At 46.4% G+C, this 27,858-nt stretch overlaps 1 protein-coding gene across 2 annotated transcripts; it reads left to right on the forward strand.

Moving 5' to 3' along the window:
* Positions 1-1,886: 1,886 nt before the first annotated feature.
* Positions 1,887-26,911, forward strand: TRNAU1AP (tRNA selenocysteine 1 associated protein 1). Of its 2 annotated transcripts, XM_002750517.7 has the most exons (9): positions 1,887-2,002; positions 2,505-2,602; positions 11,706-11,805; positions 12,433-12,485; positions 14,950-15,081; positions 17,587-17,706; positions 21,244-21,406; positions 21,933-21,966; positions 26,345-26,911. In XM_002750517.7, the coding sequence occupies exons 1-9, from the start codon at positions 1,976-1,978 to the stop codon at positions 26,479-26,481; spliced, it is 864 nt and encodes a 287-aa protein (XP_002750563.1). In that variant the 5' UTR covers positions 1,887-1,975; the 3' UTR covers positions 26,482-26,911. The 2 variants fall into 2 exon arrangements, with proteins under 2 accessions (XP_002750563.1, XP_008999006.1); XM_009000758.5 differs by lacking the exon at positions 17,587-17,706.
* The last annotated feature ends 947 nt before the right edge of the window (positions 26,912-27,858 follow it).

Genomic DNA, 27,858 nt, shown 5'->3' on the forward strand with positions numbered 1-27,858 from the left:
TTTTTTGGATGCGCTTGTATCTGCATTTTTTTTTACAATAGCATATATTAATGTTGTAATTATACATGTGGGCGTGTGTGTACTTGTGTATGGTTTTGTTTTCTTTTTCTTTTTTTTCTTAGACGGAGGAGTCTTGTTCTGTTGCCCAGGCTGGAGTGTAGTGGCAAGATCTCAGCTCACTGCAGCCTCTGCCTCCCGGGTTCAGGTTATTCTCCTGCCTCAGCCTCCTGAGTAGCTGGGACTACAGGCACTGGCCACCATGCCTGGCTAATTTTTGTATTTTGAGTAGAGATGTGGTTTCATAATGTTGGCCAGGATGGCTTCAATCTCCCGACCTCGTGATCCATCTGCCTTGGCCTCCCAAAGGCTGCAATTACATGTTTGTTTTCTAAACATATAAGGTCAGAAATAAACCCAAGTAACAATTTTATCTGTGCTTGTATGTGTGTACATGTGTACGTTTTGTTTGTTTTCTTTTTTTTTTTTGAGACAGAGTTTGATGTTGTTACCCAGACTGGAGTGCAATGTCACGATCTCGGCTCACCGCAACCTCCACCTTCTGGGTTCAAGCAATTCTCCTGACTCAGCCTCCCGAGTAGCTGGGACTACAGGCGCGCAGCACCATGCCCAGCTAATTTTTGTATTTTTAGTAGAGACGGGGTTTCACCTTGTTGACCAGGATGGTCTCGATCCCTTGACCTCATGATCCACCCGCCTTGGCCTCCCAAAGTGCTGGGATTATAGGCGTGAGCCACCGCGCCCGGCCTTTTTTTTTTTTTTTGAGACAGAGTCTCACTCTATGGCCCAGGCTTGAGTACAGTGGCGCAATCTCGGCTCACTGCAACCTCCACCTGCTGGTTCTGTAGCAGGAGCGGTGGCGGGAAAGGATCTCTCGGACACGGAATACAGGAGGAAGGAATTCATTTCAGCTGGGAGCAAGGTGGCATAGGTGCCTAACAGCCAAGCTCATCTAACAAAGGGAGGTTCAGCCTTTATATAGGCTTCTACTTTAGATGTTACACGTGGAAGAATCTTAGGTTCATAGTTTTAGGACTCACATGTGAAAAGGTTTTAGTTTACAGTTTCGGGAATTACATATGAAAGGGTTCCCGGTTTACAGTTTTAGGACTCACATGTGAAAAGGGTTCTGGGTTGATCTTGTTTAAGTAAAAATAGTGCCTTCTGGAGAGTTTCCCCAAGGCCTAGCCTGTTGTTTTCAGGAAAAAGTGGAGCAAGGAGGCGCCAGCTGGCCTACTCTCTCTTCTATTGAGATGCACAGTGAATAACAGAGGGAGAGGGAATCCCAAATGCTTGGGTCTCCCTCCTCAGTTCCAGCGATTCTCCTGCCTCAGCCTCCTGAGTAGCTGAGACTACAGGCGCGTGCCACCACGCCCAGCTAATTTTTGTATTTTTAGTAGAGACATGGTTTCACTATGTTGACCAGGATGGTCTCGGATCTCCTGACCTTGTGATCCACCCACCTTGGCCTCCCAAGGCGTGAGCCACCGTGCCCAGCCGGTTTTGTTTATTTTCTAAATATATAAAGTCAAAAATAAACCCAGGTAACCTCGCTGTGTGTGTGTGTACGTGTGTATGGTTTTTTCTAAATATATAAAGTCAGAAATAAACCCAGGTAACCCAGCTCTGTGTGTGCGTGTACGTGTATATGGTTTTGTTTTCTAAATATATAAAGACAGAAATAAACCTAGGTAACCCAGCCGCCTGGGCCAGGTGGTATCTGCCAGGTCCCATTCCAGCCTGAACTCCGGCCACCGCGATCCGGAAGCCCAGCGCCCAGCCGGGTTGCAGGAAAAGCGCGGAGCTGACTACACCGCCCGACCCTGGTAGCTGAGCTCTGGAGCCTGCGCAGTAGGCGTCGGGGGCGCATGCTCTGTAGCGGTCTCCGCAGCCAGGATTGGCGCCCGCGCAGGGGCCTTCGAGCCCCGCCCGTAAAGTCCCACCCGGGTGCGCGGGCATGGCGGCCAGCCTGTGGATGGGCGACGTGAGTGAGGGAAGCCGTCCGGGGTCTGAGGACGAGGAGGCATCTCTTTGTGGCGAGGGAGGAAGGGTCTGAGGGGGAGGGGACTTGGGATCCCAAAAACCAGAGAGGTGAGACGGGGGTTCTTTTTGGTGACACAGAAGCGGGTTCCAGCATCTAAGTGAAGAGGCTGAGTTAGTGGAGCTAGGGGTCCTGGAGCCCCACCTGGGTTCGTGGGAAGGAAAGGTGGTGCTTTGGTGACATAGAATGGGAGGAATCCAAGAACTGAGTCGCGCTATTCTAGGACCGGAGGGTGGTGGTTTCTAGGTCCAAGGGGAGGCTCCCTAAAGCGGGACAAGCTTGAAGCGAAGGAGTTGGGGGTTCAGGCCGCTCCGCAGAGGCTAACCTCCCGGCCCGCGCCCCCAGCGGCGCGTAGCCAGCCCCGGGCTGACGGGGAGGGGCTCTGGAACCCGGAGGGGGAAGCCCGGCCGCCGGCCTGAGCCGCTGTGCTCTTGTATTTATGCAGCTGGAACCCTATATGGATGAGAACTTCATCTCCAGAGCTTTCGCCACCATGGGGGAGACTGTAATGAGCGTCAAAATTATCCGAAACCGCCTCACCGGGTAAGTCTCATCTCAGTTCGCTCTTAATACAGCTTGCTCCAACAGTCATTGAGTCATGGCTTCTCACTGCCCTTAATAATAGTCATTGTAAAATTGTTTTTTTGTTTGTTTTTGAGACGGAGTTTCGCTCTTGTTACCCAGGCTAGAGTGCAGTGGTGTGATCTCGGCTCACCACAGCCTCCGCCTCCTGGGTTCAGGCAATTCTCCTGCCTCAGCCTCCCTAGTAGCTGGGACTACAGGCGCGCGCCACCATGCCCAGCTAGTTTTTTGTATTTTTAGGAGAGACGGGGTTTCACCATGTTGACCAGGATGGTCTCGATATCTTGACCTTGTGATCCACCCACTTCGGCCTCCCAAAGTGCTGGGATTACAGGCGTCATTGTTAAAACTGTAGGAGTTAACACTTGAGGTCCTAAAGAGTGGAAGTATAGCTTGTACCTTAAGGGTAGGACTCACCTGGCGTGGTGGCTCTTGCCTGTAATCCCAGCACTTTGGGAGGCCGAGGTGGGCCGATCACCGGAGGTCAGGAGTTTGAGACCAGTCTGGCCAACTTGGTGAAACCCGTCTCTACTGAAAATGCAAAAATTAGCCGACTGTGGTGGCGGACACCTGTAATCCCAGCTACTCGGGAGGCTGAGGCAGGAGAATTGCCTGAACCCAGGAGGCGGAGGTTGCGGTGAGCCGAGATTGTGCCATTGCACTCCAGCCTGGGTAACGAGCGAAACTCCATCTCAAAAAAAAAAAAAAAAAGGGGGGGAGGCGAGACTCAAGCCAGACTGGGTTTGAAAGCTATTTCTGCTATATGACCTTGGGTAAGTTACTTGACTGCCCTGTCTCATTTACTTTGAGTATAAAAATGGAAATAATAAAAGCACCTACCTCCTGGAGTTATGGTGAGAATTAAATGAGTGAATTCACATGCATCATCAGGACAGGGTCTGGCATATAGCATATGCTCAGTAAGTATAGTCAGATTACGATTTGCTGGGTAATAAGCATTTTACATCCATTATCTTCTTAAAATCACAAAAACCTCTGAGGTAGGTACTATTATGAAGAAGCTTAATAACTTTAAGAATTATAATAAATGACAAGTCAGGACTTGAATTTGAGTCTATCCTGAAAGTTCATGAAGGTCCTTAACTCTTTTTTTTCCTCTTTTTTTTTTTTTATTCTAAAGTCCAAAGCAAGAGGGTCCTTAACTCTTAGGCCATTCATTTAAAAAATTGGGCCAGGGGAAGGGGCTCCCATCTGTAATCCCAGCCCTTTGGGAGGCCAAGGCGGGTGGATCACTTGAGGTCAGGAGTTTGAGACCAGCCTGGCCAGCATGGTGAAACTCCATCTCTACTAAAAAGACAAAAAAATTAGCTGGGCGTGACGGCCCATGCCTGTAGCTACCTGGGAGGCTGAGGCAGAATGGCTTGAACCCAGGAGGTGGAGATTGCAGCGAGCTGAGATTGTGCCATTGCACTCCAGTCTGAGCAACAGAGCAAGACTCTATCTCAATAATAATAATTGTTTTTGGAGATACTCTATGTGCTATATGTTCTACTGTTCTAAATTCCTGGCTGAAATAATCCAGATATAGCCCTTGCTCCTGGAGTTTACTACATTCTAGTGGGGAATGAGACAGTAAATAAGTTAACATAACCAAATGCATAATATTTTCAGATAGTGGTACTCTTTTGCCTCTGTTTTCTTCTTTCTCTTTGAGGTCTTAGTTTTCCTTAGGGTTCTGGTTAGAAATGAGAAGATTCCTTTATCAATTTGACAGTGTTTATCAAGCAGCCACTCTTTTCCAGGTACTCTACTACATGTGGCTTGCTAAAACATCAAATAGTGCCGGGCATGGTAGCTCATGCCTGTAATCCCAGCACTTTGGGAGGCCGAGGTAGGCAGATCAGGTGAGGAGTTCGAGACCAGCCTGGCCAACATGGTGAAACCCCATCTCTACTAAAGATACAAAAAAGTAGCCAGGCGCAGTGTCATTTGCCTGTGATCCCAGCTACTCAGGAGTCTGAGGCAGGAGAATCCTTTGAACTCAGAAAGTGGACGTGGCAGTGAGCCAAGATTGCACCATTGCACTCCAGCTTGGGTGACAGAGCGAGACCCTGTCTCAGAAAAAAAATAATAATCAAATGGTTTAAAAATAGAGATGAGACATTTGAAATATATTTTGTGTATTCAGAACCCCATTACCAAGGAAAACATTTTTCTGTTGGGTATAGTCGCTCATGCCTGTAATCCCAGCACTTTGGGAAGCCAAGGTGGGTAGATTACCTGAGGTCAGGAGTTCGAGACCAGCCCAACCAACATGGAGAAACCCCATATCTACAAAAAATGCAAAATTAGGCCAGGTGCAGTGGCTCACACCTGTAATCCCAGCACTTTGGGAGGCCAAGGTGGGAGGATCATGAGGTCAGAAGATCGACACCATCCTGGCTAACAGTGAAACCCCATCTTTACTAAAACTACAAAAAATTAGCCAGGTTTGGTGGCATGCACCTGTAATCCCAGCTACTTGGAGACTGAGGCAGGACAATCTCTTGAACCCAGGAGGTGGAGTTTGCAGTGAGCCAAGATCTCGCCACTGCACTCCAGTCTGGGCAACAGAGTGAAATTTGGTCTCAAAACAAAACAAAACAAAATTAGCCTGGCACGGTGGTTTATACCTGTAATCCCAGCTACTCGGGAAGCTGAGGCAGGAGAATCACTTGAACCCAGGAGGTGGAAGTTGCGGTGAGCCGAGATCACGCCATTGCATTTCAGCCTAGGCAACAAGAGCAAAAGAACATCTCAAAAAAAAAAAAATAAAAAGATTTTTCTAACTGGTAGATCATGCCCACCTAAATATTTATGTTCTTACTCATAAGCAAAAAAACCCAGATAATCAGCTACTATTATGAAAATTCATTCTCTAATACTTTTTACTTTTTAAAACAGGCATATGCTAAGTGCAGTGGCTCACACCTGTAATCCTAACACTTCGGGAGACTGAGGAAGGCTGATCATATGAGGTCAGGAATTCAAGATCAGTCTGGACAACATGGTGAAACCCCGTTTCTACTAAACAAATACAAAAATTAGCCAGGTGTGGTGACACACCTGTAATTCCAGCTACTTGGGAGGTTGAGGCTAAGGAATCACTTGAACCCAAGAGGCAGAGATTGTGGTAAGCCAAGATTGCGCCACTGCACTCCAGCCTGGGTGACAGAGGGAGACTTGGTTGCAAAAATAAAAAAATAAAAATAAATAAAACATTAGCTGGGATGGGGAGGGAGGAAAAAAAGAAAAAAGAAAACATTAGCTAAAACGCTAGCATAGAGTCTCACATTTTTGTCTCTTTTTTTTACCCCCACCCCCCGAGACAGTCTCGCTTTGTCACCCAGGGTGGAGTACAGAGGCAAGATCTTGGCTCACCACAATCTCTGCCTCCTGGGTTCAGGCAATTCTCATGTCTCAGCCTCCTGAGTAGTTGGGATTACAGGCACTCACCACCATGCCCTGCTAATTTTTTTTTTGAGACCGAGTTTTGCTCCCATTGCCCAGGCTGGAGATCTCAGCTCACCATAACCTCCGACTTCTGGGTTCGAGCAATTCTCCTGCCTCAGCCTCCCAAGTAGCTGGGATTACAGCCATGCGTCACCACGCCTGGGTAATTTTGTATTTTTTTTTTTTCAAGATGGAATCTCGCTCTGTAGCCCAGGCTGGAGTGCAGTGGCGAGATCTCAGCTCACTGCAACCTCGGCCTCCTGAGTCCTGGTTCAAGCAATTCTCCTGTCTCAGCCTCCCAAGTAGCTGGGATTACAGGCACGAGCTACCATGCCCAGGTGATTTTTGTATTTTTAGTAGAAACAGTGTTTCACCATGTTGGCCAGTCTGGTCTTGAACTCCTGACCTCGTGATCTGCCTGCCTCGGTCTCCCAAAGTGCTGGGATTAGAGGTTTGAGCCGCTGCGCCTGGCCTAATTTTCTATTTTTAGTAGAGATGGGATTTCTCCATGTTGGTCAAGCTAGTCTTGAATTCCCAACCTCAGGTAATCCACCCGCCTCGGCTTCCCAAAGTTCTGGGATTGTAGGCATGAGCCACCGCACCGGCAATTTTTTTTTTTTTTTTTTTTTAAGTTTGAGACAGAGTCTTGCTGTGTTGCCCAGGCTGAAGTGCAGTGGTGTGATCTTGGCTCACTGCAACCGCTGCCTCCCGGGTTCAAGCAATTCTCCTTCCTCATCCTCCTAAGTAGCTGGGATTACAGGTGTATGCCACCATGCCCAGCTATTTTTTGTATTTTTGATAGAGACGAATTTCACCATGTTGATCAGATTGGTCTCCAACTCCTGACCTCGTGATCCAGCTACCTCGACCTCCCAAAGTGCTGGGATTACAGGCGTGAGCCACCAAGTCTGGCCGATAATTTTTTCTATTTTTAGTAGAGTTGAGTTTTCATCATATTGGCCAGGCTAGTCTCAGACTCCTAACGTCAGTTGATCTGCCCAGCTCAGCCTCCCAAAATACTGGGATTACAGGCATGAGCCACTGTGCCTGACCTTAATCTTTATTGAAATAAGATTTTCTCATTTCTTTTTTTTTTTTTTGAGACGGAGTTTTGCTCTGTTACCCAGGCTGGAGTGCAATGGTGCCAACTCGGCTCACCACAACCTCTGCCTCCTGGGTTCAGGCAATTCTCCTGCCTCAGCCTCCTGAGTAGCTGGGATTACAGGCACGCACCACCATGCCCAGCTAATTTTTGTATTTTTTTTTAGTAGAGACGGGGTTTCACCATGTTGACCAGTATGGTCTCAATCTCTTGACCTTGTGATCCACCTGCCTCGGCCTCCCAAAGTGTTCGGATAACAGGTGTGAGCCACCGCGCCCAGCCGATTTTCTCGTTTCTTAGTTTCTTCCTTTTCCTTTTTTTTTTTGAGACGGATTTCTGCTCTTGTTGCCTAGTCTGGAGTGCAATGGCAGGATCTTGGATAACTGCAACCTCTGTCTCCCAGGTTCAAGCGATTTTCCTGCCTCCGCCTCCTGAGTAGCTGGGATTACAGGCATGCGCCATGACACACAGCTAATTTTGTAGTTTTAGTAGATTTGGGTTTCTCCATGTTGGTCAGGCTGGTCTTGAACTCCCAACCTCAGATGATCTGCCTGCCTCAGCCTCCCAAAGTGCTGGGATTACAGGTGTGAGCCACTATGCCTGGCCTTTTTTTTTGAAACAGAGTTTCACTCTTGCCAGGCTGGAGTGCAATGGCACAATCTCGGCTCACTGCAACTTCTGCCTCCCTGGTTCAAGTGATTCTCCTGCCTCAGCCTCCCAAGTAGCTGGGATTACCTTCTAGGTGGCTGCCACCGCGCATGGCTAATTTTGTATTTTTAGTAGAAATGGGGTTTCACCATGTTGGCCAGGCTGGTCTCAAACTCCTGAGCTCAGGTGATCCACTTACTTTCGCCTCCCAGTGTGCTGGGATTACAGGTGTGACCCACTGCACCCGGCCTCTTACCCATGGTTTCTAAACTCTAGCTGTCACTTATGGTGTTACCTACAGGCATACTTACATCCTCATTTGACAAAGGCTTTGAAGTGACTTACAGGAATATTGTTGTTTTTTTTTTTGCATGCACTTAGGGCATAAGGAATATTGTAAAATAAATAAAAGGGGTCACGTGCAGTGTCTCATGCCTATAATCCCAGCACTTTGGGAGGCCAAAGCAGAAGGATGGCTTGAGTCCAGATAGTTGAAGCTGCAGCGAGCCATGATCATGCCCCTAGGTTTGAAACCTTTTTTTTCCTTGTAAAATTTACATGCTGTGAAATGCACAAATCCTTCTAGGGGCTGACTTATTTCCACCACAGATTAATTTTGTGTATTCTAGAATTTGAAATAAATCATAGTGTAAGGTGTCTTTCTTTTTTTTTTTTTTTCTGAAACTGAGTTTCGCTCTTGTTACCCACGCTGGATTGCAGTGGGGCAATCTTGGCTCACCATTACCTCCGCCTCCTTGGTTCAAGCAGTTTTCCTGTCCCAGTCTCCTGGGTAGCTGGGATTACAGGCATGTGCCACCATTTCTGGCTAATTTTGTATTTTCATTAGAGATGGGTTTCTCCACGTTAGGCTAGTCTCAAACTCCCGACCTCAGGTGATCCACCCATCTCAACCTCCCAAAGTGCTGGGATTACTGGTGTGAGCCACCGAGCCCAGCTATAAGGTGTCTTTCATTCAGCTTGTTTTGGAGATTCATCCACATTGTTGCTGTATCAGTAGTTTCTTTCTGTAGCTGAAGAGTATTGCATTGTATGACTATATCAGTATTTGTTTATTTATTCACCTCCTCATAGATACCCAGGCTGTTTGCTGTTTTTGGCTATTGTCATACTGCTGTGGTGAATATTATTTTACAAGTCCTCTTTTTGTGTGAAAACATAAATGTATGTTTTCATTTCTCTTAGGGAAACATACAGGCCTGGACTTGCTGATCTCAGGTTACATCGTGTATATTTAGGTTTTTTTTGTTTTGTTTTGTTTTTGTTTTTGTTTTTTTGAGACGGAGTTTCGCTGTTGTTACCCAGACTGGAGTGCAATGGCACGATCTCGGCTCACCGCAACCTCCACCTTCTGGGTTCAAGCAATTCTCCTGCCTCAGCCTCCCGAGTAGCTGGGACTACAGGCATGCACCCCCACGCTCAGCTAATTTTTGTATTTTTAGTAGAGATGGGGTTTCACCATGTTGACCAGGATGGTCTCGATCTCTTGACTTCGTGATCCACCTGCCTCAGCCTCCCAAAGTGCTGGGATTATAGGCGTGAGCCACCACGCCCGGCTGGCCTGCTCTGTTTCTGACCAGGGCTGGTTCACCCCTCCTTAGGCTACCTGGTGGTCCCCCGCTCTAGGGAAGTCACCATATTGATGTTGAACTTAGTGCGGACACCTGATCAGCATAGTACACTACAGCCCAGAACTCCCGGGCTCAAGCAATCCTCCCACTCAGCCTCCCAAGTAGCTGGGACTACAGGCACATGCCACTGCACCCAGCAGTTTCACTATATTGTCCAGGCTGGTCTCGAACTCTTGACCTCCAATGTTCTGCCCGCCTTGGCCTCCCAAAGTGCTAGGATTACAGGCATGAACTACCACACCTGGCCTGACCATGTCTCTCTTTTTTTTTAAGACTGAGTTTTGCTTTTGTTGCCCAAGCTGGAGTGCAATGGCACAATCTTGGCTAACTGCAACTTCTGCCTCGCAGGTTCAAGCGATACTCCCACCTCAGCCTCCCGAGTAGCTGGGATTACAGGCATGCACCACCATGCCCAGCTAATTTTTAGTAGAAACAGGGTTTTACCATGTTAGCCAGGCTGGTCTCAAACTCCTGACTTAGGTGATCTGCCTGCCTTGGCCTCCCAAAGTATTGGGCCACCAGTTCCTGGCCAACCCTGTCTCTTAAATAAATATTTGGCTGGGCTCAGTGGCTCATGCCTGTAATCCCAGCACTTTGGGAGTCCAAGGCAGGCAGATCACCTGAGGTTGGCAGTTTGAGATCAGTCTGACCAATAGGGAGAAACCCCATCTCTACTAAAAAAAATACAAAATTAGCAGGGCGGGGTGGTGCATGCCTGTAATCCCAGCTACTTGGGAGGGTGAGGCAGGAGAATAGCTTGAATCTGGGAGGCAGAAGTTGCCGTGGGCTGAGATCGAGCCATTGCACTCCAGCTTCGGCAGCAAGAGTAAAACTCCATCTCAAATAACAAATAGTCGGCTGTCCTGAATTTAGATCCATACTTTAGCACATACCAGCTATGTGATTTGGTTTTCTTGAGACCAATCTCACACTGTTGCTCAGGCTGTAGTATGTAGTACTGTGGCGTGATCTCGGCTCACTGTAGTCTCCGCCTCCTGGGTTCAAGCAATTCTCCTGCCTCAGCTTCCTGAGTAGCTGGGACTACAGGGTGCGCCACCATGCCCAGCTAATTTTTTTGTAGTTGTAGTAGAGATGGCGTTTCACCATGTTGTCCAGGATGGTCTCTATCTCCTGACCTCCTGATCTGCCCGCCTTGGCCTCCCAAAGTGCTGGGATGAGCCACTGCGCCGGGCCTACATTTAAATTTTTATAATTGTCCCCACAATATTGATAATTTTTTTTATTTATTAGTGAATTATAATGCAATCTAGGAAACTGCATAAGATTTAGTTCTGAGTTTCTTAATGTACAAAAGCCAAACCTCTTTCTTTTCTCATATTGTTTAATTTTTTAAGGAGGTAAGGCTAGTTGTCTTTATATAAGATCCTACATTCTGGATTCATTGTGTTTTACATAGTCTATTCATAAAATTTCCTGGAAACTGGATCTTTGATCTAAAGGCTTGATGAGATTACATAAAACAAGTTTGGCAGGAGTATTTCACTCATTATAAAATGCATAAATAAATGTTTACTAAATAAGTCTGGGGCCAGATGCTGTGGCTCAGGCCTGTAATCCCAGCACTTTGGGAGGTGGAGGTGGGTGGATTACTTGAGGTCAGGAGTTCAAGACCAGCCTGACCAACATGGCAAAACCCTGTCTCTACTAAAAATAGGAAAATTAACCAGGCATGATGGTGGGCACCTGTAATTTCAGCTGTTCAGGAGGCTGAGGCAGGATAATTACTTGAACCTGAGAGTCGGAGGTTATAGTGAGCCGAGATCCAGCCAAGATCCAGCTCATAAATAAATAAATAAGATCAATGAATCTTGGATTGGCCCAGATTGGCAGTCCTTATATTCAGGTTTGTAAGTTAGGTCTGAGCTGGGTTTTGGAGGGAACAAAGTCAGTGCTGACTCAGATTAGAAAACCATTTCTTTCTCCCTTCAAGGCTAACACTCATGTTGAGTCTTTTTATTTTCTTTTTTGTTTGACACAGAGTCTCAAATCAGCCTGTTGTCCAGGCCGGAGTGCAGTGTGGTGTGATCTCCACTCACTGCAATCTCCACCTCCTGGTTACAGTCTCCCAAGAAAGCTGGGACTGTCCCAAAGTGTTGTGATTATAGGTGTGAGCCATCGTGCCCGGCCTCATTTTGAGTCATTTTATCTTTAACATTTTCTTATTTTCTTTCTCTGTTTACTTTTTTTCCAGGATCCCAGCTGGCTACTGCTTTGTAGAATTCGCAGATTTGGCCACAGCTGAGAAGTGTTTGCATAAAATTAATGGGAAACCCCTTCCAGGAGCCACACCTGTAAGGACATTTAGATAATGATGATGTTGCCATTATTATTGTCACTGCTTACTACAATCTCTTGAATCCCTACTGTATACTTATTTTATGTAATCCTTTTATTTAATCCTATAATAACCCAGTGCAGTAGGCATTGTTATCTTTGTAGGCCCAGGAAAGTGAAGCTCAGGGAAGTGAAATAACTTGCCCAAGGCAACACAGGTAGTAAGTGGCAGAGCCAGGATTCAGACGGAAGACTGGTTGCTTCTTAAATCCATGCCCTTCCCATTCTGCATTGCTGCCTCCCATAACAGAAGACTTGAAACTCTAGACCTCTTGCCTGATTGAGAAAGTAGAACAGGCTGGCAGCAGCAAGGACACATTTCAAGAGAGTTGCATTCTGCTCTTCCCACAGTTACTTAGCTTACAGCTGCACCAGCTGGCACACCTGGGCTCATAGAACCATGGAGCTGGCAGTGCCCTTAGCGATCATCCGTGCAACCCCCTCATTTTATACAGGAGAAAAAGCTGAGGCTTAGAGAGGGGGAGATGTTTTGGCCAAGGTAATTTATTTCAGTTTTTTTCAAATATTGTTCAACTCTTGAAACACCTTTCTCTGTTTTAGTTTGTTTATTTTTAAATTTCCAGGCGAAACGTTTTAAACTGAACTATGCCACTTATGGGAAACAACCAGATAACAGGTAGGTACAAAGTCATGTCTAGAGATAAGATGTGTCCCTGTGCCAGTTACTGCCATATAGGAGGAAGGGAACCTGTTTGGCTGCACTTTGTCCCCTGGTGAGGGACACTGCCCTTCTCACTTCCCTGTCCTGGTGGACCTTCCTGGTGTGCTTCATGCAAGGCCATGGCTTTTATATATTTGGTCCCTATCCCTGGCCTCCCTCCATGCTACTGCTCAGAGTATTGAAGTTTTATTCAATAAGAATTGGTCTGTTATCCAGGTCCAGTGGCTCCTGCCTATAATCCCAGCACTTTGGGAGGCAGAAGCAGACAGATTGCTGAGCCTAGGAGTTCCAAGAACAGCCTGGGCAACATGGCAAAACCCTGTCTCTACAAAAAAATATAAAAATTATCCAGATGTGGTGGCATGTACCTGTAGTTCCAGCTACTTAGGAGGCTGAGGCAGGAGGATCACCTGAGCCCAGGGAATGCTACAATGATCATGGCTACAGTGAGCCATGATCATGCCACTGCACTCCAGCCTGGGCAATAGAGTGATACCCTGTCTCAAGAGAAAAAAACAAAGAGGCTGGGCGTGGTGGCTCACGATTGTAATCCCAGCACTTTGGGAGGCCTAGGTGGGTAGATCACTTGAGGCCAGGAGTTTGAGACCAGCCTGGCCAACTTGGCAAACCCCGTCTCTACTAAAAATACAAAAAAAAAAAAAATTAGCCAGGCATGGTGGTGGGCGCCTGTAATCCCAGCTACTTGGAAGGCTGAGGCAGGAGAATCACTTGAACCCAGGAGGCAGAAGTTGCAGTGAGTGGAGATCAGGCCACTACACTCCAGCATGGACAACAAGAGTGAAACTCTGTTGCAAAAGAAAAGAAAACAAAGCCAAAGAATTGGCCTGTTATAGCAACATAAATTGATTGGCATTTCAGGTTGCCATTTGAAAGCTTTAAAATAGTGTACCAAAAGCTTTAAAAACGTTTATATGCATTGACCCTGTAATTCTGCTTTTCAGTATTTATTCATGGATGTGTGCAAAGATTCCCTCAGATGTGTTCATTGAAGTATTGTGTATAATGGGTAAAGAATAACCTAATAGTAGGGAAGTGATTAAATTATGGTCATTAGTTAGGATGCTATGTATCCACTAACAAGTCATGTTGCAGTATCCTGCCATGTCAAGATGTTGGCAATATGTTGAAACTGAAAAAAAATACTATAAACAAAATACGATGTACTACAGGTACATGCCACCACATCTGGATAATTTTTATATTTTTTTGTAGAGACAGGGTTTTGCCATGTTGCCCAGGCTGTTCTTGGAACTCCTAGGCTCAGCAATCTGTCTGCTTCTGCCTCCCAAAGTGCTGGGATTATAGGCAGGAGCCACTGGACCTGGATAACAGACCAATTCTTATTGAATAAAACTTCAATACTCTGAGCAGTAGCACGGGGGGAGGATGGATTGTATTTATGAACATTTAGAAGAAAAGCCATAAGAAAATAAGACAAAAGTATATATATCAAAGCATTTTGGTGATTATCTTCAAGTGGTTGGTTATAGCAATTTTATTTTTCTTTGTGATTTTGTATATTCTTTTTTTTTTTTTTTTTTTTTTTGGAGATAGAGTTTCGCTCCTATTGCCCAGGCTGGAGTGCAATGGCATGATCTTGGCTCACTGCAACCTCCTCCTCCCAGGTTCAAGTGATTTTCCTGCCTCAGCCTGCTGAGTAACTGGGATTACAGGCATATACGCCTGGCTAATTTTGTATTTTTAGTAGAGATGGGGTTTCTCCATGTTGCTGTTCTTGAACTCCCGACCTCAGGTGATCCACCTGCCTTGGCCTCCCTCCCAAAGTGCTGGGATTACAGGCATGAGCCACTGTGCCTGGTATTTTTGTGTATTCTTTTTTTTTTTTTGAGACAGAGTTTTGCTCTTGTTACCCAGGCTGGAGTGCAATGGCACGATCTCGGCTCACCGCAACCTCCGCCTCCTGGGTTCAAGCAATTCTTCTGCCTCAGCCTCCCGAGTAGCTAGGACTATAGGCACGCACCACCATGCCCAGCTAATTTTTGTATTTTTTTTAGTAGTGACGGGGTTTCACCTTGTTGACCAGGATGGTCTTGATCTCTTGACCTCATGAGTAACCTTCCAAAGTGCTGGGATTATAGGTGTGAGCCACCGCGCCTGGCCCAGAGATGCACTTCTGACCCCATCCCCGAATCTGCACTCATGTAATACTTGGAGTCAGACAAGTTCTGTGTAGTGGGTGAGGGATTTGGGGCAGGCACTGCTTCCATAACTCTTCTGCCAGGACTGCTATAATGAAACAAGTAGGCCCTAGTTAAGTAGAGTCATCATATGTGTTCCTTAAGGGGTCTGGGAAAACTTTACCTGGAATATGTGAAAGGGCTCTTCAGAGCAGATATTTCGGTCTTTGCCTCTGAATCTTCTTGTTCTCTCTCCTCAGCCCTGAGTATTCCCTCTTTGTGGGGGACCTGACCCCAGACGTGGATGATGGCATGCTGTATGAATTCTTCGTCAAAGTCTATCCCTCCTGTCGGGGAGGCAAGGTGGTTTTGGACCAGACAGGCGTGTCTAAGTAAGGCCTTACCTGTTACTGATGCTTACTGTGTTAGTTTCAGCATTCTCTCATGAGTGGAGATGTTTTAGAAAGGCCATGTAGCATAGCGGTTAAAACCACAAGCTCTGGAGCTAAACTGCCTGGTTCGAATCCCAGCTCCAATACTGGTGTGGAAGAATGCCAGTATTGTAGAAGGCCGGTAACTTTTTTTTTTTTGAGACGGAGTTTTGCTCGAGACTGGAATGCAATGGCACTATCTCACTGCAACCTCTGCCTCCTGGGTTCAAGCAATTCTCCTGCCTCAGCCTCCCGAGTAGCTGAGACTACAGGCGCGCACCACCATGCCCAGCTAATTTTTGTATTTTTAGTAGAGGCAGGGTTTCACCTTGTTGACCAGGATGGTCTCGATCTCTTGACCTCGTGATCCACCTGCCTCGGCCTCCCAGAGTGCTGGGATTATAGGCGTGAGGCACTGCGCCCAGCCAATGCCAGTAACTTCTAAGACAAGTTACTAGCACCTCCGTGACCCTTACAGCCCCATCTGTAAAATGTAGCTGAGTAATAGTAGCTGCCTATAGGGTTGATTTAAGGATTAAAGGATATAATATAAATAAGTCACATTTGAAATGCTTCATAGGTGTTTGTTGTTTTGCCTATTATTTTATTTATTTACTTATTTTGAGATGGAGTTTCGCTGTTGTTACCCAGACTGGAGTGCAATGGCACGATCTCGGCTCACCGCAACCTCTGCCTTCTGGGTTCAAGTAATTCTCCTGCCTCAGCCTCCCGAGTAGCTGGGACTACAGGCATGCACCACCATGCCCAGCTAATTTTTGTATTTTTAGTAGAGACGGGGTTTCACCTTGTTGACCAGGATGGTCTCGATCTCTTGACCTCGTGATCCACCCACCTCGGCCTCCCAAAGTGCTAGGATTACAGGCTTGAGCCACCGTGCCCGGCATTGCCTATTATTGTTCTTATTATTACTACTACTATTATTATTATTTTTTAATTATTATTATTTTTTTTATAAATATGAGCTTTCACCATGATGGCCAGGCTGGTCTTGAATTCCTGACCTCAGGTGATCCACCCACCTCGGCCTCCCAAAGTGCTAGGATTACAGGCATGAGCCACCGCACTGGGCCGCCTATTATTATTACCGAGCCTTTCAGTGTAGTTAGAAGTTTTCCACTTCAGGCCGGGTGCAGTGGCTCATGCCTGTAATCCTAGCACTTTGAGGATCCGAGGCAGGCGGATTGCATGCGCTCAGGAGTTCAAGACCAGCCTAGGGAACATGGTGGAACCCTGTCTCTACTAAAATGCAAAAAATTAGCCGGGCGTGGTGGCAGGCACCTGTAGTTTCAGCTACTCAGGAGGCTGAGGTAGGAGAATTGCTTGAACCCGGAAGGTATGGGTTGCAGTGAGTCAAGATTGCACCACTGCACTCCAGCCTTGCTGATGGAGTGAGACTCTGTCTCCATCAAAAAAAAAAAAAAGAGTTTTCCACTTCAAAATTAGAAAAACCAGGGTGGGTGTGGTGGCTCACACCTGTAATGCCAGCACTTTGGGAGGCTGAGGCATGTGAATCACCTGAGGTCAGGAGTTTGAGACCAGCCTGGCCAACATCAAAACCCCATCTCTACTAAAAAAAATACAAACATTGGCTGGGTACAGTGGCTCACGCCTGTAATCCTAGCACTTTGGGAGGCTGAGGCAGGTGAATCATCTGAGGTCAGGAGTTTGAGACCAGCCTGGCCAACATCAAAACCCCATCTCTACTAAAAAAATACAAACATTGGCTGGGTACAGTGGCTCATGCCTGTAATCCCAGCACTTTGGGAGGCTGAGGTGGGTGGATCACCTGAGGTCGGGAGTTCAAGAACAGCCTGAGCAACATGGAGAAACCCTGGCTCTACTAAAAATACAAAAAATTAGCCAGGCATGGTGGCACATTCCTGTAGTCCCAGCTACTCGGGAGGCTGAGGCAGGAGAATTGCTTGAACCCGGGAGGCAGAGATTGCAGTGAGCTGATATCACACCATTGCACTCCAGCCTGAGCAACAAGAGTGAAACTCCATCTCAAAAAAAAAAAAAATACAAAAGTTAGCCAGGCACGGCGGCACATGCCTGTAGTCCCAGCTACTCAGGAGGCTGAGGCAGGAGAATCACTTGAACCTGGGAGGCAGAGGTTGCAGTGAGCTGAGATTGCACCATTGCACTCCAGCCTGGGCAATAAGAGCAAAAATCCATCTCAAAAAAAAAAAAAAAAAAAAAAAAAAATATATATATATATATATATAAAAGCCAGGCACGGTGGCTAGGATTACAGATGTGAGCCACCACACCTGGCCGCTTCCTATATATATATATTTTTCACATACTGGACTCTCTCTCTCCTCAGCCTCTTTTCCTTTCTGCATTCCTGTCTACCTTCTTATCCTTCCTTCTTTTTCATGTGTCCATTCTTAGACTTTCATCACATTTGTGATCTAAATTGTATATTGTTTGTTTTTCATGCAGGGGTTATGGTTTTGTGAAATTCACAGATGAACTGGAACAGAAACGGGCCCTGACGGAGTGCCAGGGAGCAGTGGGACTGGGGTCTAAACCTGTGCGGCTGAGCGTGGCAATCCCTAAAGCGTGAGTCTTGCAGGGAAGGTAGAGAGACTCTAGACTCCCCTCCAGACACTCTTTTTGTTTGCTGAGAATCAGGGCATCCATATGCTGGATGGGAGGCTGAAGTGGGATCCAATTTAAGTCACAAGTACTGAATGCCTGCTGTTTGCCAGGCTGTGAGTAGAAAATGAACCAGCCCCACTCCTGCAGAAGCTTATAGTTGGGATAGAGTATGATTTGGAAAGGCTGATACATTCAGATGTTGCTAGTGGTAGCATTGGAAAAGTTGTTTGGCTGTTCATACCTGATGTCCCTGCTCTTTGCCCAGTAGTCCCACTACTGGGAACTTATTCATAGAATTAATAACATTTGAGCAAAAGGAAAAAATTACTTCCAGTTTTAGCCTTATTTAATGAAAACTACAACCCTCCTATGAGTGCACCATGCTGTGGGAATGGATAAGAATTAATATTACAGACACTTGGCCAGCAGCAATGGCTCACAGCTGTAATTGCAGCACTGGGAGGCCAAGGTTGGTGGATCACCTGAGGTCAGGAATTTGAGACCAGCCAGGCCAACCTGTGAAACCCCGTCTCTACTAAAAACACAAAAATTAGCCGGGCATGGTGTTGCATGTCTGTAGTCTCCACAGCTCAGGAGGCTGAGGCAGGAGAATCACTTGAACCTGGGTGGCAGAGGTTGCAGTGAGCCAAGACGGCACCAGTGCACTCTAGCCTAGGCAACAGAGTGAGACTCTGGCTCAATTAAAAAAAAAAAATATTTCAGACACTCTACAGAACATTATATACTTCACATTATACCTATCATGCTAGGTAGAAAAACTTTTTCCCGGCCGGGTGCGATGGCTCACGCCTATAATCCCAGCACTTCGGGAGGCCGAGGTGGGTGGATCACGAGGTCAAAAGATCGAGACCATCCTGGTCAACAAGGTGAAACCCCGTCTCTACTAAAAATACAAAAATTAGCTGGGCATGGTGGTGTGCACCTGTAATCCCAGCTACTCGGGAGGCTGAGGTAGGAGAATTGCTTGAACCCAGAAGGCATAGGTTGCGGTAAGCCAAAATCGTGCCATTGCACTCCAGTCTGGGTAACAAGAGCGAAACTCTGTCTCAAAAAAAAAAAAAAAGAAAAACTTTTTCCCTTACAACTCCAGACTTTTCTCTGAATAGGATTTTTTGTTTGTTTTTTCCCTGAGCAGAGTCTCAAACTCACCCAGGCTGGAAATCATGACTCATTGCAGCCTTGCCCTCCCTGGGCTCAGGTGATCCTCGAATCTCAGCCTTCTGATTAGCTGGGACTATAGGTGCACACCACTATACTTAGTAAATTTTTGTATTTTTTGTAGAGATAGGGTTATTTTGTATTTTTTGTATTTTTGTTGCCCAGGCTTGTCTTGAATTCCTGGGTTCAAGCAGTCTGCCCACCTTGGCCTCCCAAAGTGTTGGCATTACAGGCATAAGCTACTGTGCCTGGCTGGATCTTTTCTTCTTTAGCCAAATTAATTATTCTCAACTAGAGTGATTTTGCCTCCCAGGGGACATTTACAGCATCTGGAGACATTTTTGGTTATCACAACCAAGGATGTACTAATGGCACCTAGTGGGTTAGTGGGTATCAGCCAAGGATGCTACTAAATATCCTGTCATTGACAGCCTCCTACCACCTTATGACCTTCTGTCAATAGATCCAGGCTGAGAGACGCTGAGCCAAACTCTACCCTAAGAGTAGCTGAACTCTTAGGATAGAATTTCCAAATGCAAATGGCTATGTTTTTTTGGGGTGTTTTTTGTTTTTGTTTTTGTTTTTGTTTTTTTGAGATGTAGTCTTGCTCTGTTGCCCAGGCTAGAGTGCAGTGGCATTCAAACTCAGCTCACTGCAGCCTCCACCTCCTGGGTTAAAGTGATTCTCCTGCCTCAGCCTCTGAGTAGCTGTCACTACAGGTGTGTGCCACCATGCCCAGCTAATTTTTGTAGTTTTAGTAGAGACAGGGTTTCACATGTTGACCAGGCTAGTCTTGAACTGCTTATCTGAGGTGATCTGCCTGCCTCAGCCTCCCAAAGTGCTGGGATTATATGCATAAGCCACCATGCCCTGCCAAATGGCCATGTTTTTTAAAAGTAATGATTTAGGAATTTTTGTTTGTGTGTGTGTGTTTTTTTTTTTGAGACGGAGTTTTGCTGTTGTTACCCAGACTGGAGTGCAATGGCACGATCTCGGCTCACCGCAGCCTCCGCCTCCTGGGTTAAAGCAATTCTCCTGCCTCAGCCTCCCAAGTAGCTGGGACTACAGGCACGCACCACCATGCCCAGCTAATTTTTGTATTTTTGGTAGAGACGGGTTTCACCTTGTTGACCAGGATGGTCTTGATCTCTTGACCTTGTGATCCACCCGCCTCGGCCTCCCAAAGTTGTTTTTTGTTTTTTAAACAGGTTATCCGCCGGGCGCGGTGGCTCACGCCTGTAATCCCAGCACTGTGGGAGGCCGAGGCGGGCGGATCACAAGGTCAAGAGATCGAGACCATCCTGGTCAACATGGTGAAACCCTGTCTCTACTAAAAATACAAAAACTTAGCTGGGCATGGTGGCACATGCCTGTAATCCCAGCTACTCAGGAGGCTGAGGCAGGAGAATTGCCTGAACCCAGCCGAGATCGCGCCATTGCACTCCAGCCTGGGTAACAAGAGCGAAACTCCGTCTCAAAAAAAAAAAACCAGGATATCCTTTTGTCAGTCCTGACAAAGTTCGATAAGAGAGACAAACCTATCCATTAAAACCCTTTGTCTTTAAAAACAAAAAAAAACACAAAAACCTCCTGTCTTAAAAGCATGGTCTCTGGAGCCATTTTGCCTCTTTTTGAGTCTCATATTAGTTGTCTGACTTTGGATAAATTACTTGACCTCTCTATTCCTGGGTTTCCTCATCTGTAAAATAGGAATGGTCTACTTATTGTTTATGGCTGTTTTGAGGATTAAAAGAGTTAATCGGTATAGCTGGGCGTGGTGGCTCACGCCTGTAATCCCAGCACTTTGGGAGGCTGAGGCAAGTGGATCATGAGGTCAGGAGATCAAGACCATCCTGGCCAATATGGTGAACCCTGTTTTTAGCAAAAAAAAGAACAGTAAAACAGGGCTGGGCACGGTGGCTCACGCCTGTAATCCCAGCACTTTGGGAGGCCAAGGCAGGCAGATCACAAGGTCAAGAGATGGAGACCATCCTGGCCAACATGGTGAAACCCCATCTCTACTGAAAATACAAAAGTTAGCTGGGGGTGGTGGCGCATGTCTGTAGTCCCAGCTGCTTAGGAGGCTGAGGCAGGAGAATTGCTTGAACCCAGGAGGCGGAGGTTGCAGTGAGCCAAGATCCCAACACTGTACTCCAGCCTGACACCTGGTGACAGAGGGAGACTCTCTCTCAAAAAAATAAAAATAAAATAAAACAGAAGAGTTAATTGGTATAAAGCACTTAAAATAGTCTCTGGCTATGTAGGCAGCGTTGTGGAAATGTTTGCTTACACTTACTTTTGTTTCCCTCTTCATTTAAGGAGCCGTGTAAAGCCAGTGGAATATAGTCAGATGTACAGTTACAGCTACAACCAGTATTACCAGCAGTACCAGAACTACTATGCTCAGTGGGGCTATGACCAGAACACAGGCAGCTATAGCTACAGTTACCCCCAGTATGGCTATACTCAGAGCACCATGCAGGTAACCATGACTTGGCAAGTCTGGTCCCCTTGGGTTATGTCTCTCCTCTAGAAACAGGTCATTCTCTAGGATGGGATTGGTAAGGACAGGAGCTTGGGCTTCAGAAAAAATGCGGAAAGCTGAAGCAGTCCAGTTCCTCGTTAAAAATAAGTCACTGTGGGCCAGGCACAGTAGCTCATGCCCATAATCCTAGCACTTTGAGAGGCCAAGGCAGGCGGATCACCTGAGGTCAGGAGTTCAAAACCAGCCTGGCCACCATGGTGAAACCCTGCCTCTACTAAAGATGCAAAAAATTAGCCAGACATAGTGGCAGGTGCCTATAATCCCAGCTACTCAGAAGACTGAGGCAGGAGAATCATTTGAAACTGGGATGCAGATGTTGCAGTGAGCCGAGATCACTCCCCTGCACTCCAGTCTGGGTGACAGAGCTAGATTCCCCCTCAAAAAATAAAAAATCAATAAGCCATTGTGATCATGGGCCGGGATTTCATCACCCCCCTCACCCACGTCTCTGGTCTCTTGGCAGACATATGAAGAAGTTGGAGATGATGCATTGGAAGGTAAGGGCTCATGTGTTTCTTCCTCTGTCAGCCATTATCAGGTGACTACTCTGGCTTGCACTGTGCTTTCAGCTAGAGGGAAGACAGGGTAAATTCTGCTCTGGAAGAACTTATATTCTGGTTAGACAGCCAGACGAATACGTACTTACAGTAAGATGTGTTGAGTGTTACCCAGAGGTGTGAGTACAGATCCAAGAGAGCCCATCACCCCCTCGACATGTGGCATACTATCCCAGGATGTGGGCCTCTAACGATAATACTGTTACTTTATATTTGCTTGACCATTTATAAAACAAATTTGACCATTATGACCAATAATGGTACCCAGCCATTATTATTATTTTTTAAACTTTTTTCTTTTCTTTTTCTCTTTTTTGATCCAGATTAAGTTGAGAATTCCCGATAATTTTTTTTTTTTTTTGAGACGGAGTCTTGCTCTGTTGCCAGGCTAGAGTGCAGTAGCGTGATCTCGGCTCACTGCAACCTCCACCTCCTGGGTTCAAGCAATTATCCTGCCTCAGCCTCCACACGCCACCACGCCCAGCTAATTTTTGTATTTTTAGTAGAGACGGGGTTTTACCATGTTGGCCAGGATGGGCTCGATCTCTTAATCTTGTGATCCGCCCGCCTCAGCCTCCCAAAGTGCTGGGATTACAGGCGTGAGCCACCGTGCCCTGCCAACAATTTTTTAATTAAAAATATTTAGGCCAGGGGCTGGGCGCGGTGACTTATGCCTGTAATCCCAGCACTTTGGGAGGCCAAGGAGGGTGGATCACAAGGTTAAGAGATCAAGACCATCCTGGCTAACATGGTGAAACCCATCTCTACTAAAAATACAAAAATTAGCTGGGCGTGGTGGCACATGCCTGTAGTACCAGCTGCTCGGGAGGCTGAGGCAGGAGAATTGCTTGAACCCAGGAGGTTGCAGTAAGCCGAGATCGTGCCACTGCATTCCAGCCTGGCAACAGAGCAAGACTCCGTCTCAAAAAAAAAATTTACTAGGCCAACTGCAGAGGCTCATGTGTATAATTCCAGCACTTTGGGAAACTGAAGTGGTTAAATCACCTGAGGTCAGGAGTTCGAGACCAGCCTGGCTAACATTATGAAACCCTGTCTCTACTAAGAATACAAAATTAGCCAGGCATGGTAGCCCATGGTGTAATTCCAACTCCTTGGGAGGCTGAGACAGGAGAATCGCTTAAACCCGGGAGGTGGAGGTTGCAGTGAGCCAAGAACACTCCATTGCACTCCAGCCTGGGTAAAGAGTGAAACTCCTTCTCTTTTTTAATTTATTCTTTTTTTTTTTTTTTTTTTTTTTTTTCATAAAGACAGGGTTTCACCATGTTGGTCAGGCCGGTCTTGAACTCCTGACCTCAGGTGATCCGCCCACCTTGGCCTCCAAAGTGCTTGAATTACAGGTGTGAGCCACCATGCCCAGCCGAAACTCCTTCTCAAAAAAAAAAAAAAGTATTTATTATCTGGGCACATTGGCTAAAGCCTATAAGGTCTTTGGAAGGCCAAGGTGGCTTGGAGGATGACTTGAGCCTAGAACTTGGAGACCAGCCTGGGCAACATAGTGAGACTCCATCTCTCTTTTTTTTTTTTTGATACAGAGTCTTGCTCTGTCACCCAGTCTGGAGTGCAGTGGCACTCTCTCCAATCTCGGCTGACTGCAACCTCCACCTCCCAGGTTCAAGCCATTCTCTTGCCTCAACCTCCTGAGTAGCTGGGATTACGGGCATGTGCCACCACACCCAGCTAATTTTGTATTTTTAGTAGACACAGGGTTTCTCCATGTTGCTCAGGTTGGTCTCAAAACTCTTGACCTCAGGTGATCTGCCCACTTTGGCCTCCCAAAGTGCTGGCCAACTGCACCCAGTAAAAAGACTCAAAGTTTGAAATCTATTTTAAGGATTATTCTTCAAGAGAAGTCATAGGGAAAATGTTTTAGGTGAAGAAAATGTTCATTAAAGGAAACATCACTTTTAGACCATGAACAAACTTTTCTAATTCATAATTTTTTGTTTGTTTGTTTGTTTGTTTTTTAATTTTTTATTGGATTTTAGGTTTTGGGGTACATGAGCAGAGCATGCAAGACAGTTGCGTAGGTACACACATGGCAGTGTGCTTTGCTTTTCTTCTCCCCTTCACCCACATTTGGCATTTCTCCCCAGGCTATCCCTCCCCACCTCCCCCCATAATGTTTTAAATTACTTTCACATGTCATTTCATGTGATGCCAACTGTGGTGACCATGTCAGGTGGTCTGGGAAAGATGTAGGAGCTCCACTTCACAGATGGGGAACGAGTGGCTTGGAAAGCCCAAGTGATCTGCTGAGGGTCACACAGTGTGGGGCAGTCAGGACAGTCATGGTCTTTTTATACTCAAGTCTCTACCTCTTTCCGCCCAGGAGACACTACCTTCTTTCTAGAGATAATTAGCCTAATTATAATATCCATATATATTTGTATATAAGTCCTTAGAATTTTCTAATCTTTTTTTTTTTTGGAGACAGCTTCGCTCTTGTTACCCAGGCTGGAGTGCAATGGCGGGATCTCGGCTCACCGCAACCTCTACCTCCTGGGTTCAGGCAATTCTCCTGCCTCAGCCTTCTGAGTAAGTAGCTGGGATTACAGGCACGCGCCACCATGCCCAGCTAATTTTTTGTATTTTTACTAGAGACGGGGTTTCACCATGTTGACCAGGATGGTCTCGATCTCTTGACCTTGTGATCCACCTGCCTCAGCCTCCCAAAATGCTGGGATTACAGGCTTGAGCCACCGCGCCTGGCCTCCAATCTCTTTTTCATCCTTTTTTTTCTTCTTTCTTTCTTCTTGAGATGGAGCCTTGCTCTGTCACCAGGCTGGAGTGCAGTGGTGCGATCTCAGCTCACTGCAACCTCTGCCTCCCAGGTTCAAGCGATTGTGCTGCCTCAGCCTCCGGAGTAGCTGGGACTACAGGCTGGTGAAACCATGCCCAGTTAATTTTTGTATTTTTCATAGAGATGGGGTTTCACCATGTTGGCTTAAGTTGGACAGGATGGTCTCCATCTCTTGATTTCATGATCTGTTCTCCTTGGCCTCCCAAAGTGATGGGTAGGATTACAGGTATGAGTCACCATGTCAGACCTTTTTTTTTTTTTTTTGAGATGGAATTTTGTTCTTGTTGTCTAGGCTGGAGTGCAATGGTGCAATCTCAGCTTACTGCAACCTCCACCTCCTGGGTTCAAGCAGTTCCCCTGCCTCAACCTCCCAAGTAGCTAGAATTACAGGCGTGTCCCACCATACCCAGCTAATTTTGTATTTTTAGTAGAGAGGGGTTTCACCAGTTGGTCAGGCTAATCTTGAACACTTGACCTCAAGTGATCCACCCGCGTTGGCCTCCCAAAGTGCTGGGATTACAGGCATGAGCCACTGTGTCTGGCCTATATGGCCAATGTATTTTATGCCATGCACTGTTATCTCTCAGGTATCAGGATGGATAGGTACCATTCCAATTCCCATTAGGCAGAAAAGAACACTGAGCCAAAAGCAGTTATCAGTAGTAGTAACTAATAGTTATTGAAGCTGTACTATATGCAAGGCACTGTTGTAAGCAGTTTACATATATTAAGTCATTTCATCTTCAGAACAATCTAGAGGTAAATTCCAGTTATCCTGATTTTGTAGAATAGAAAGCTGACCTAAGTTAGTTCTCAATCAAGGTCAGCATAGCTTTGGGAAGCTAAGGTGGGAGGACCTCTTGAGTCCCAGAGTTCGAGACCAGCCTGGGGAACACAGTGAGACCCTATCTATACAGAAAATACAAAAAGTTAACCTCGCATGGTGCCTCACACCTGTAGTCCCAGCTATTCAGGAGGCTGAGGTGGCAGGATCCCTTGAGCCCCGGGGGTTGAGAGGTTGAGACTGCAGTGAGCAGTGTTTACAGGGCTGCACTTGCCTGGGCAACAGAGAAAGTACAACATAATAACAGGAGGTGGAGTCTGTCTTAGAATCCCTGCAGTCCAATCCCGCCCTGGACTTTATGCTCTACTACTGCATTAATAAAGCCTGCCATTGAACCTAGTAACTCCCCGGTCAAGTCTTGAGATGATGCTCTAGACTTAATAACTTTGATTAGACCTTCTAAACCAGACCAGAAAATCCAGGATAAATGGTGGCTAGAGACACAGGTGTAACTTTTAATAGATGTAGGCTAACAGGTGCCATTTTTCTATTCTCTAGATTTGTTATCCTATTTTCATCTTCCCCAGAACCCTGCAAGGCAGTGGTTTCATTTCCTAAAAGAAACTGGCAGGATAGGGACCTTACTATAGAACAGAGTTCTGGAAGGGAACTGACCCAGGTCCCTTGACCCCCATTCTTGCTTTATTTTTCAGACCCCATGCCACAGCTGGATGTGACTGAGGCCAACAAGGAGTTCATGGAACAGAGTGAGGAGCTGTATGATGCTCTGATGGACTGTCACTGGCAGCCCCTGGACACAGTGTCTTCAGAGATCCCTGCCATGATGTAGCTAGGCCAAAGGACAAGCCAGGCTGCACGACATTAAGATGAGAGACTCCTTTTAAAAAATCCAGGTGCAGTGGCTCATGCCTGTGATCCAGCACTTTGGGAGGCAGAGGCAGGCAGATCACGAGGTCAGGGATTGGAGATAAGCCTGGCCAATTTGGTGAAACCCTGTCTCTACGAAAAAAAAAAAAGAAAAAAATGGCTGGGCGCGGTCGCTCACACCTATAATCCCAGCTACGTGGGAGGTTTGAGGCAGGAGAATTGCTTGAACCCGGGAGGCAGAGGTTGCAGTGAGCCAAGATCACGCCACTGCACTCCAGCCTGGGCAACAGTGAGACTGTCTCCAAAAAAAAATTGTGAAACCTTTTTGGAAATACGATTTGTAAGATCTTAATGACTGTTTCTGGAAATTATAAATATTTCTGCATCACTGCTATATTTATTTGACCATTTGAAGGTCAAGGGAACAACTTTTAAACAAGGTTCAAATTGCTTTCCTTCACAAGAAATCTTTGTCCAGGCAGTTACCCAAAACTGGGATGAGCAGCTTGGGATGATTCGAACACTAAAGCCTGGGCTAGAGGACTTCTCTCAGTTGACAGGTATGTAAATCAAGGTTCTCTGGAGCATCTCTAGTACCTGCCGCATTTTAGAACGTACTTGTCACAGGTCTGGAAGCTATGTAGAAAGGGCACTCTAGCAGGGGTGGGAGCATGCCCCTAGGAGATAGAATGTGGTGGGTATGATGGAGCAGGCCAGTTGGTTTAAGAATTGGTACTAGCTCAGGTGTGGTTGGCTCACACTTGTAATCCAAGCACTTTGGGAGACTGAGGCAGGCAGGTCAAGAGATTGGAAATCATCCTGGCCAACATGGTGAACCCCATCTGTACTAAAAATACAAAAGTTAGCTGGGCTGGGTGTGGTGACTTGAAGCTGGGAGGTGAGGACTGCACTCCACAATGTGGTGACAGAATGAAGACTGTCTTAAAAAAAAATTGGTACTTGCTCCAAGAATGGGTCTAGCCTATTTTCATGAGTTGCAGCATCTCCACCTACAAGGCCTGGATCACCTTAGGAATCAATAGTTTGATACAGGAGAAGGCAGCTCAGAAAGGATTGTTGACCAAGACAGCTTAAAGCCAAAGCAGACCTTCATGTGAACCTTATACTGCTCCCTTCTGCGTTTCCCAAGTAAATGGGAAAACTGCATTTTCCATGTGCCATACACAAGACACTTGCTGGCACCTGCTTGAGGTAAAGCATGATCCTAGATCATAAAAAACCTCAAAAGATCTTAAGGGCTAGCTAGGCATGCTGGCTCATGCCTGTTACCCAGCAATTTGGGCGATGGATTGGTTAAGCTTGGGAGAGACCAGGTATC

This window comes from Callithrix jacchus, chromosome 7, assembly GCF_049354715.1.
Source record: "Callithrix jacchus isolate 240 chromosome 7, calJac240_pri, whole genome shotgun sequence".
NCBI classification, from domain to species: domain Eukaryota; kingdom Metazoa; phylum Chordata; class Mammalia; order Primates; family Cebidae; genus Callithrix; species Callithrix jacchus.